The sequence below is a fragment of the Arachis hypogaea genome, chromosome 11 (genome assembly GCF_003086295.3).
Source record: "Arachis hypogaea cultivar Tifrunner chromosome 11, arahy.Tifrunner.gnm2.J5K5, whole genome shotgun sequence".
Lineage (NCBI taxonomy): Eukaryota > Viridiplantae > Streptophyta > Magnoliopsida > Fabales > Fabaceae > Arachis > Arachis hypogaea.
Window position 1 is genome coordinate 13,383,233 of NC_092046.1, and position 11,765 is coordinate 13,394,997.

The 11,765-nt window shown below is 37.5% G+C and overlaps 2 protein-coding genes across 3 annotated transcripts; one reads left to right on the forward strand and one right to left on the reverse strand.

The window, feature by feature from the left end:
* Positions 1 to 1,716: 1,716 nt before the first annotated feature.
* LOC112720318 (uncharacterized) lies at positions 1,717 to 6,366 on the reverse strand. 2 transcript variants are annotated; one of them, XR_011867280.1, is made up of 8 exons: positions 5,847 to 6,366; positions 4,313 to 5,731; positions 4,012 to 4,197; positions 3,877 to 3,931; positions 3,379 to 3,527; positions 2,541 to 2,956; positions 2,317 to 2,445; positions 1,717 to 2,194 (listed from the first exon to the last, which is right to left on the reverse strand). XR_011867280.1 is itself a non-coding variant. In XM_025771216.3 (8 exons), exons 1-8 carry the CDS (start codon positions 5,910 to 5,912, stop codon positions 2,081 to 2,083), a joined length of 2,205 nt encoding a protein of 734 aa, XP_025627001.1. In that variant the 5' UTR covers positions 5,913 to 6,366; the 3' UTR covers positions 1,717 to 2,080. The 2 variants fall into 2 exon arrangements, 1 of the variants encoding a protein (XP_025627001.1); XM_025771216.3 differs by having other exon boundaries at positions 2,870 to 2,956.
* Positions 6,367 to 7,708: 1,342 nt separating this feature from the next.
* LOC112721007 (serine/threonine-protein phosphatase 7 long form homolog) lies at positions 7,709 to 8,766 on the forward strand. Its single transcript, XM_025772099.1, has 2 exons — positions 7,709 to 7,759; positions 7,999 to 8,766. Exons 1-2 carry the CDS (start codon positions 7,709 to 7,711, stop codon positions 8,764 to 8,766), a joined length of 819 nt encoding a protein of 272 aa, XP_025627884.1.
* Positions 8,767 to 11,765: the final 2,999 nt, after the last annotated feature.

Here is an 11,765-nt window from a genome sequence, read left to right on the forward strand (position 1 = left end):
CAGTGATGGACATTATTTGAAACTGTATCAACTTACCAAATACTTGTACAGGATTTCTGTACAAAATATTGCTCACCCTTTTCGAAATGTGACTTTGTATGTTCTCACAAAGACCATTTTGCAACTCTACAAAACTCATGGTGCATGGAATAGCAAATGAAAATGGACATTCACAAACAAAAGTCACTCCTTCATGTGTATTTGGTATAATCTCACTGTTATAATACACTCGCAAATTTGTAATTCCTTCCATAACCTCAACTTCACATAATCCGACTTTTTTAATACAACTATTTGCAAAAAAAACTCACAAGTATGAAATATATGAAAGAAAGAGGAATGGAAGTAAAAATGAGGTAGTCTGGATAAATTGAGTTTCGTATTTATAGGTAAGGCTCTCGATTAAAATACTTTTTCCTGTGCAAAACACAAGCTGCGTTTTGTAGTTTTGGATAAAAAAATATGCACATTTACAACGCACCCTGTGTTTTAGTATTTCAAAAAAATAATAAAAAAATTGAATGGGAAAAAAAATTGAAAAAACTATCTAGAGTAAAATGCAAGTGAAAAAGCAAAACAGGTTACGATACGATTTTACCTGACACTATAGCAATGTAAATATTTGATACACGTCTATTTCGTTGAGTTACACCATAATTATTTTTATATCGAAAAAAATCAGCCCCATTTTATAATTCATTTTTAAAAAATTAAACAAAATAAATCAGTATATCTGATTTTTGGATATTACTGTACAACCAAATAAGAAATTGGAGGCACCGAATTTTTTAATCCTTATACCATTAAAAAACACATCTCCTATCTCATCCTTTTGTGATACACACTCCCGTGCAGCATATAAAAAATAATAAGTGCTGAAATTGTTAAATTTCCATTGTAGAATTTTTGATAGCTCCAACGGGTGATGCACCAACAATCTCCCTCCAAAATCAATTAAGTGATAAACTAATTATCAAAAAGCATTTTTAGGCCAGCCTCATACTAGAAGTGTTCTTCATATTTGTCAATTTAATCCCTTTTGTTTTTTGAGATTGTGTTTCAAAACAACAATGTTCGAGTTTATCATCAAGAAAATAAATTAAACAATTTAGAGTAAAGTATTGTATAGTTTTTAATATTTAAAAAAAAATAAAATTTAAGAAAAATAAATTCAATAGTAATGTTTTCAAATAAATTACAATAAACATATGCTAACTTTTTTTTTTCCTCTTCATCAAAGATAGGGATATTTTTTTTCAGTCAAATTAGCTCGACAAAATAAAAGAACATATGAAACCCAACAAAACAGGTAAAAAAGCCCACAAACCCAACTAGATCTTCAGAAATAGTCAAAGACAAAGAGAAAACTAGATCTTCAGAAATAGTCAAAGACAAAGAGAAAGCGGTCAAGATCTTCTAAAGTAAAAAAATTGGTAAAATAAAGAGTTAATTATTCTTAAACTACGATAATGGAATACATATTTTATGGAAGTTACAAAATCATCAGTGATTAACCCTTCATTTTACCACTTTACCAACTTTCTTCTTTAGAAAATCTAAATTCAAGAAAGAGACATCTACAAGAAACAAACAAATCAAAAACACCTAGCAACAGAAAATAGATTGTTGCAATAGGAAGAAAAACAGAATTAATGCCAACTTGAAATCAAAAGGAGTGTGAAGTATAATATCCCCACTAAGCAAGAGAAAGAAATGTAATTTTAATTTTCTATTTGTATTTTATTCATTCAATAACCATTACTTCAGCCAGGGAAGTTTCTACGAGACCAATTACACTGAAGCGAAGGTAAGACATAAAACACAAGTCCTCCTATTTTACAGCGCAGCCATATCATACCTTTGTAGCTTAATAGCTCTTTAACTTCTATCTATATGTACAACTACAACCTGGGCTCTCTCGCTTTACAAAGCATACTAACAATAACAATTAATGTTACAACTATTTTTTTATGACATGAGAAACTACTCCTAAAACATCTTGCTACAACTTCAGAAGCTACACTTAAACAATACTGCTATTCCTTCGATTTCATTACTCTTCTTAGAAATCTCTTAAGTCTCAGGCAACCATGGTTAAAGCCTTCCCTTTGTCTTCTCCCTTGCAATTCATATTTTCTAAATAAGTCTTCACAGATTTGTTATTGGTTTCAAAGATGAATGACATGCCTCTAATCTGTACGCAAGCCATTTACCTCGAATTATAACGCTCTCAAGGTATACAATAATATTTGAGCATTGTAAATTGTAATATATATAAATAAACGTTACTTTTAGGTAGAAAGAAAAGGCGATTACCTCGATCAAACAACTAGCACTAAGACCCCGCAGCTGTCCTGGAGCAACCTCTTTGCCATTCAAGAAGATAGAATTCTTGCCAAGATTTTTAATAATGAAAGAGCCATTTGCTTCCATCCTTATTAAAGCCTAATGGATAATAAGTAGGTGTCAAAGTTGAATCACTATGAATTATGAAGGATATGATAAAAAATGTCTGGATATCCTATTATCTGGGTCCTTACAAGTGCAATGTCCATTGCATCACGAAAATCATGCAGATGCAGACACTGTCATGATACCGGTAGTTACTTCAATTACCATAAAAACACACAATAACACCATCACATTAAAATTAGACATTTTCCTTCTCCAGGCATATACAGATCATTTAATTGTGATTCCGTTACTGAAATAAGTTCATACATTTTCCTTTTCAAATACAACAAAGTCTTACCAACGGGCCCCTCCTCCATCCACGCAAAATGAAAATCTATGAAACATAAATCACATCCAATCATAAAAGCTATCCATGCACAGAAATTTTGCACCTGAAGCTTTTGAAAAATCTTACTTGTCGTCTAGATATTTTGTTAGCACACCCTTCTCTTCTCAAGTCAATATCAACATGTAGGTCATCAGTTCCTCTTCCAAGTATGACCTGTTAAGTAGAAAGAAATTGCACAAAAGCAGAGAAGAATCAATTATACTTGGAAAGAACATCACAAACTAAAAACAGCAGCCCTAATCAGGAAAATAACATAACTAAAACTTTATATTTTAGTGTTGAGGAACACTCAATCAACAGAAGTATTGCATTTCACTTCAATAGAGTTCAATTTGTTCAGAGATAATGCTAGTCTGGTTCTGTTTTGTTTGCAATCAAAGCGAAAGCATTAATTGGCCTACAAGATAACAAATCACAGCATGGGAATCCAAAGTGAAGGTAACATGCATTACAAAGAGATCTTAGTATTTCACAACGTTCAACAACGACAACAACAACAAGCATTTTCTCACTCGTACAATGTCATTCATCCACATTTTAAAGAAAAACAAGAGGTCAAAACTCCATAAATTTACCTCGCTCTTGTTAATATATTGCTTCAGATTACGCCCATACAATACAGCAAATGCCCCCCGAGATGCAATGGCTCTTTGCATAAAGGACTGTGCAGATTGCTCCAATCTCATGATGGTCTTCTTGGTCTCAGCATGTTGATATCTCAACACTGGAGTAAAAGATTAGAAGACAACAGCTATCATTAAAATAAATTCTCTGAAAAAAACACATTAATAAAACTTCAGAGGATAACCCACGGCTCTATTTAAACCCTATCTGTTGACGATTGATATTGAAAACTTTAATTATGACATATGGAAAGCATATACTATAAAAAAAATGCTAATTGGGTTATAAGCAAACTCATTGTATCCAGTGCAAAAGTTCTAATCAAATCATGAAAATCCATTTTTGTTAAACACACTTCAATATTCAACTTCTAACATTTTTTGAGGCATAAATTAAAACCTCAAACAAAACTGTGATTATTTCATTTTTGCATGTGTCAGATAAGTTACCTTCTCTGCTTGCACTTGTATCTTGATCAGTCGGACATAAATCCATTTCAAGAATCTGAACAAGAGAGATCCAGGATATGAGAAATAACAAAGTATGTAGTATAATTGCTATTCAATGCAACATACAATAATTACCATTGCCTCAATATCAGAAAAAGAAGGAATTTCATTATCAGAGTCATCTTCGTCATTATCATCATCATCATCATTCTCCCTTTCCTGATTGAGAAACAATGACTTTACTTCAGATTCGGGTAAATCCTTTTGTTGCCCTGCCCTTGAATCTGCATGATGTTTTGCTGAAGCCGAAGCAACACTTTCCTGCTTACAACATACAACTTCAATGAACTTTCTTAATGAAAGCAAAATCATAAATGACTTTCCTAACAAGTTTTGCACGTAGTTATGAACTACTGATGGAATTCATGCATTTAACCTTTTGTTTTGGATGTCCATCCATGGCTGTCAAGATAGCGGCATGAACTAATCTTTTGTGACTTGCGTTAATACTGACACTGTTGCTCTGACTAGGAACTGCTGAAATAAGGTTCCTTCCAGGATTTTCAGCTCTCGTAACAACACCGACAGGTGGCTGAGTTGAATTTATATTTGGCACTAACACTGCCTTAACTATCTGTCGCTGGGAAGACATTGAAGAGTGTGAATTATTTTCTTTCTTCAAGCTTCTATCTAGTTCCTTTTTCATCTGGTTATTAACAGATGAATCTGTATAACCTGCATCCTTGACAATTGGTTGGGGTTTCCTAGTCAACAAACAAGGAACTATAATTGACGAGTCTGCACTGTCTTCAGATGGAACATCAGCGTCCTCAGCATTCAGGAAGCAGAACTCACACTCTCCACTGGGTTCACGATGAGGGGTTCGGACCGAAACAGATGACACAGCATTGTTACAAGGATCACAATCATAAGGCACATCACCACGACTGTAGTCTAATGGTTTGGCAACAACCACCAATCCAGCTGTAGATGAATTACTGGGCATTTCACCAGCTTTGGTCATCATATCCACCTTCTGAGATTCGCAAATATCAGAGGCATCATTTCCCTGAATTTCACAAGGAGAGCTCAACAGAAGCGAATCAACGTTCTCATAACAAGGCTCATCCTCATTTGATAAGTTCGAAAGTGGATCAGAAAGGCGCCTTTGCTCCTCTCCCGACATAGATGCCAAAGCATTCGACACATCAACTGCACATTTGCCTTTCGAACCATGGGAAGGGGGAAGCATTGTTGCCCTTGCTTCCTCCCCATGGCGATCATTTCTTCTAGGACTCGCTTCGACAGGCATGGCTGGTGCTGGCACATCCTCAATTGTTCTCCACAAAGGAATATCACTCATAGAATGAGACAACACAACATCCTCCAATCCCGAGTAACTCCCATAACCAACCAAATTATTAGCAACCGAATTATTATTCATATCCTTATCATTATTATCATTATCTAAAGTTACAATTCCCCCGGATTCAACCTCGCCCTCACGCTTAAGCTTAACCAAATCCATTTCATCATGTACTGCCTCGTCGAAAGAATCAAGAGAGTGGAAAACCTGTCTGCAAAGCCTCTTCCGCATGGCGTAGTACTGCTTCCGGATGCTGGGACCTCTCTTCCGCTTCGCCGCCACAACGCCAACGCCATTGTGTGCGTCACCAATTGTTCCTTCCTTAGCGGACTTTCCGGAGAGCTCCAAATTCACCATGGAAACCGAAGCCTGGGCTGATACGTCCGTGTCATAGAGAAGAGAACGCCACCTGTCTCGCAATTCAGCAATAGAATACTTTCGCGAGAATTGAACCGCTCCTTTCGCCAGCGATTCCAGCGACGCACCTGCCTACACAACCACAACCACAAATATGTTAGGAATTGAACTGAATTGCGCGAATTAAACACCAGACGCAAGGGTTTGGTAGCTTAAGCCGCGGCAAGAGAGAGAGAGAGAGAGGTACCTCAACGGCGTTCTTTAAGAGAAGGTCATCTTCGGGGATCCAAGGTGGCAAAACGAAGACGTCCATGGAGAAAGGAGAAGGGAAATGGATCTGAGCGTTGCGTTGGGTTCGGGAATTGGGGAATTGCGAGCTACGATGGTGATTGGTGAAGTGGTGAGTGAGTGAGGAGTGGTCAGTGGTCAGAATTTATAAGGCGTGGAGAGAGAGAGAGAGAGAGAGAGAGAGAGAGAGAGAGAGAGAGAGAGAGGAATGATTTGTGAAGGAAGAAGGGATGGGTGTGGTTTGTGTGGGAGAGAGGGTGGTGAAGCTCGTGAGCATGGGTGTCGTCTCTACATTGTAGAGCGGTTACAGTTACATGTTTAGAAGAGAGTCATATTCCACGGAATGATTCCCTTCCCCCGGTTTAGCTGCAGGGGGCCAGGGGCAGTGCCATCTCCATGACCATCCTTGTGCTGTAACTGTAAGTGTAAGTACGGGCAAATCTATCCATTATCTATTATTTATTTATCTATTAAAATATAATTAAAATCAGTTTTCACTTAATAACATAACTAATATACCATTTTCTTCATGCTATTTTTCAATAATTCTTTTAATTTAATTAATTATCATTAATTCATTCAATTAACTACTTGATTTAATTTATTTGAAATTTAATATAACAATTAGTAAAATAATTGATAAACAAAATCAAGAAAAAAATATTAACTTATTAGTATTGACAAAAATAGCAACGAAATAATTTTTTTTATTTTGTGAATTTATTTATTTTGAATTTTTTTGGAAGGTCTTTGACTTATTAAATTTTATAATTCCAATTCAAATTCTATTTTAATGATCTCATAATTGAGGCATTATATCAATTCTATCTAAACTAAAAATATTGATTCTTACTCTATTTTTTTTCTTATTCATAATTTTATAGCCGATTAAATCTAAATTTCTCATAATAAAATGATTCTAATCAATCGATATCAATATTTTATATAAATGTATTATATAAATTTTTTAAGCGTATAAATAATTTTTGTTTATTATGTGGTCTTCACTATCTAGGTTTGAAAACAGCTTTTTTTATGAAGGTTGTTAAAGGAAGTTCACAGTTCTATGAACTTTTTAGGAAGATGAATTTAAACGATTCACAACTATGAGCATTACATGTGGCTTTTTTATTTAAATAAAATTTTTGGCTCTCTATATTACTTGATTCCCCTAAATGATTTTCGAGAACGTGATTCCTCTAAATCATACCATATATAAATTGTCCTAGGCTCGTGTGTTTTAATTAATATATAAATTATTGTGCCTTGGAATGATTTATGCATGAATTACATAACTGAAAAAGGTATAAATCGTCCCAACCCCCTGTATGTTACTAAACACAAGTAAATCGTCCTAAGCTAAGATGGTTAATGTCTTTTACCCTAAAACCCTCTACTCTGGCACGATTTACGTGCAGCTTCATAACCTTCTACCCCTAGCACGATTTACGTGCAAATCGGATCCCCACAATACCCTAGCACGATTTACGTGCATATATACACCCCTCAATACCCTAGGACGAATCATGTATTACCCCAACTCTAATTACCTTCCCACGAGTAATGACTCATTCGAGAGACCCCCATTAGCGGCGAGGAGCTTGCTTGAGTGGAGGAGAGCCACGGCCAAAAAGTGAAGGAAGGGTGTAGTGGCGGAAAGTTAGTGGTGGTGGAGGGTTGCTTAGGCGACAGAAGGGGTGGCTTCCGGTGCATGGCGGTGAGGGTGGCCCACGGCGGAGGATTGAGCTGATAAGGGCGGCGGTGGAAGGTTGGTTTGGCGGCGGTGGGGGGCGGTGCAAAATGGCGAGGAACGAAGGTGACATGTATCGATTGAACAACATCGCGCACGTGGCAGGTTTTATCGACGAAGAGGTTAGTGGTTAATTTGGTTTACAATTGATATAGTCAATGACGTTGATGTGTTTAGTTATAATAATGTGATTTTTGAAAAAAAGAAACTTGTTGTGTTAGAAATTTGTAAAAACTTAGGCTTAACGTGCTTAGGATTGGTATGGTTCTTGTTTGGTTTATGGGTGAGTTTGATTTCTGGAACATATTTTTGGTTGTTATGCGGTGTTGAGTTGTGACTGTGTTTGTTATTCTGTTATCAGCTAACCCGATGTGTACGGAGAATCTGTAGGCAACAGAAGATGATATTGCATGACCGTATTATGCCTTACCTAGATAGCACCGGATTGCTACATGTTGCTAGGCTGAATGATTATTGGTTTAAGCTGGATGAGCCACTGATTAGTTCCTTCGTTGAGCGATGGCGTCCAGAGACTCACACTTTCCACATGCCATTTGGAGAGTGCACTGTTACTTTACAGGATGTGGCATATCAGTTCGGCCTCCCTGTTGATGGATTTCCAGTTAGTGGTTGTCTTAGTGACTTTGAGCAGTTGATGGAGGGTGGAAAGCCTGCGTGGCAGTGGTTTAAAGAGCTATTCGGTGAGCTTCCTCCTGAGGACTGTATCGATGAGTTCACCGTGTCGTATGGCTGGTTTCAAAACAGGTTCAGAGTCATGCCGACTGATGCTACAGAGGCAACGGTACAGGTCTATGCGTGTGATTACATCATGATGTTGTTGTCCACGATACTTTTTGGCGACAAGTCCGGTGCCAGAGTTCACTTACGCTGGCTCCCGTATGTTGCGGATCTTGACGGACTCGGCAAGTATAGCTGGGATTCAGCCACGTTGTCTTGGTTATATAGGTGTCTCTATAGAGTTGCCAATCAGAATGTGAAGAACTTAGTTGGGCCACTAGCGTTGCTACAGTCCTGGATATTTTGGAGGTTTCCCACATTCAGGCCGAGAGGGTTTGATGTCATAGAGATGGGAGTATGTTCGAGTTTCCATCTTGTGCATTCGCCATGAGTAAGGTATCCCTGTACTTGCTATAGAGATGGGTACCATCAATCGATATAAGTGGCTTGCAATATTTGAACGCCTCAACGCATGGCGAAAACGTCCAAAACAATCGATGAAAAAATACCATCGAGCCATCAACCGTATTACCAGACCTTACAGGTGAAGTACGCAATACTGCAATACTGCCCGACATGTACATCTGAACCCCGATTATCCACCTCGAAATCAGGTTGTAAGATTCCTCCCAATCACCATAAATTTGTACAATCGCCTTTTACTTAGCCATCCACACCTTCTGGTAGCTGGGTTTGAATCCATATTTCGTTGAGACCGCATTGTGCAATACTTTCCCCGAGATTGCTGCATCCACCATGACTAGCGACAGAATTGACGCACAGATCACATGATAATCAAGTTGCCTGTGGTCGGTGGACAGGTTGGTTGCAAGGCATGTGTGAGGCCCATTGTACTTTCGGACTTCCTAGTATCCTTTCCGTTGTCGCATAGTCACGCGTGTCAGCCAATTACACTCATTCCCAAACTAGACGCACTTCCCATGATACTTCAACTTGTCGGAGTCAAACACCTTATACTCAACACCACGACGAATATTATAATAACTCTTCACCATCAACACTGGCTCCTTCTTACTCTGAAACCGCTGCCCGATCTCAAACTCCTCTGCACCATGCATGACATGCTCGTCTCTGTCAATAGTAGACATTTGTCGACCTGGAAATGCTGGTTGATTCATCGCCTCAAGATCCAATGTAGAGAAGTGTGGAGGGTACTATTGTGTCTGAGAACTTGATTGCCCTTGCGATCTCCCAACTGATCTTGTGTCATCCTCACCGTCAGATTCATCACCAATAACGGGTGGTTTCGAATCTGACTCATCATCGCCCATGGCTTCAGCAAGTGGATCCCTATCTCTGACCTCCATGAATGTGGTTTCACCATCCAATACCGGTCCCCTCTGATTGCCACTGCAAGCTCCCCCAAGGTACGCACATCACCCAAGTCATCTCCATTATCGGCATGAATAGGTAGATCGGCTGCAAATGACGGTGATGAAATGTGGGTGGTGATGTCATGACGGGTTGGAATGGCACTATAAGCACCATCTACCCCGACGGTGGGTAGATTTGGGGCAGATCCACCGGAGCTACCCTCCACATCAGCCGTTCTTGTAAACAAATCTATAGTCCCCAAATCTGGAAATCTGGATTGACTGTGAAATATAACACGAATGTCGTCATCGCTTAGCATCTCATATTTTCCAAACTTCACATAACCTTGCCCGAGTGAGATAGGGATCCGAAAAAATATTTGCTTCACAAGCTTTTTACTGCACTGACCTAATTTTTGTAATATGCTATTTCGTAAATCCTCCAAACTAGTTGATGGATTTATGAACACTCCAACATGTTTTTTACTACTGAACGTTACACCCTCACTTGTGTTTTCATCGATTTTTTTCCAGTGATGAACTAACAAAAACACACTCTCAGCCATCTTCCCAAAACCCTCAGCTGAATTATGGCTCGATACAGATCGTCCTCTTGTATTTATAGCCTCTATCAGCACATAAATCGTTCCATGGTTACAGGTATTGTATTTATGCACGTAAATCGTCCTAGACTAACATGCCTTATCATAGTAACACAACTCGTCCTAGGGTATTGAAGGATAAAAAGTTGCACGTAAATTGTACTAGGGTATTGTGGGGATCTGATTTGCACGTAAATCATGCTAGGGGATAGAGGGTTATGAAGCTCCACGTAAATCATGCCAGGGTAGAGGGTTTTAGGGTAAAAGGCATTAACCATCATAGCCTAGGACGATTTACTTGTGTTTAGTAACACACAGGGAGTTGAGACGATTTATGCCTTTTTCAGCTATGCAATTCATGCATAAATCGTCCCAGGGCACAATGATTTATATATTGATTAAAACACACGAGTTTAGGACGATTTATATATTATATGGTTTAGGAAAATCACGTTCTCGAAAACCATTTAGGGGAATCATGTAATATAGAGAGCCAAAAAATTTATTTAAATAAAGGTTTAATTATTCTGTTGGTCCCTATACTTTTTTCCTTTTAATTGGGTCCCTGCACTAATTGTTTTTTCAATTAGGTCCCTCTTAGCAGTAATTGGCTTAATTTTATAGGGACCCAACTAAAAAAAAAATATTGGTGCAGGGACCCAAATAAAAAGAAAAAAAATATAGGGACCCAATTAAAAAAAAAATTTAGTGCAACGATTCAATTAAAAGGAAAAAAAGTATAGGGACTTAATTAAAAATTTTACAAAACTATAGGGACCAACAGAGTAATTAAACCTTAAATAAAAAAGCCCATTACATCTTTTTCAATTTTATTGAATGGTAATTCGAGCAAATCTTTTCTCCCTACAAGAAGATTAAGACAAAGGGATTCTTTATCCCCCTTACTTTTTTATCCTTTCTATAAAGATTTTATCAAATATTCTACATAAAGTTTTAAACAGCAGACTAATACAAGAGGTTAAAATAGCAAAAAATAGTCCAAAAATTTATCATTTTTTTTTGCAGACAATAACATCTTTTTTATTAGAAGATTAAATCGGACAGTACAAACAGTTAAGAAAGCTATATTTTTCTACCAAAATGCATCAAAATAAAGAATTAATCTGGAGAAATCCGAGTTATCTTTTAACTGAACATACTTACTATAGAGAGATGATCATTTAGGATTGGCTAGTGATTAAGACTGTAGAAAGACACTCTAAGTATCTTGGGCTGCCGACTTTTGTAGGTAGATCCAAGAAGCGGGTTTTTTACTATATCCAAGAGCAAGTTGAAAAAAATTCAAATGGTGGAAAAACAGTTATTGTCCAAAGCAAGAAAAGAAATGTTGATCAATGAGTGGCTCAAGCAATACTTACGTACATTAATGGATGCTTTCGACTACCCTCTAGACTATGCTATAACATTGGAATCATGATAGACAAATTTTACTA

Bases quoted from the DNA above. Each gene is read 5' to 3' on its own strand.
- LOC112720318 (XM_025771216.3), bottom strand. From the start codon at position 5,912: ATGGACGTCTTCGTTTTGCCACCTTGGATCCCCGAAGATGACCTTCTC. The intron at 5,732-5,846 runs GTACCTCTCTCT...GTGGTTGTGTAG, and splicing joins TCTTAAAGAACGCCGTTGAG to GCAGGTGCGTCGCTGGAATC. The intron at 3,932-4,011 runs GTAATTATTGTA...TCTCTTGTTCAG, and splicing joins TTTCTGATATTGAGGCAATG to ATTCTTGAAATGGATTTATG.
- LOC112721007 (XM_025772099.1), top strand. From the start codon at position 7,709: ATGTATCGATTGAACAACATCGCGCACGTGGCAGGTTTTATCGACGAA. The intron at 7,760-7,998 runs GTTAGTGGTTAA...TTCTGTTATCAG, and splicing joins CAGGTTTTATCGACGAAGAG to CTAACCCGATGTGTACGGAG.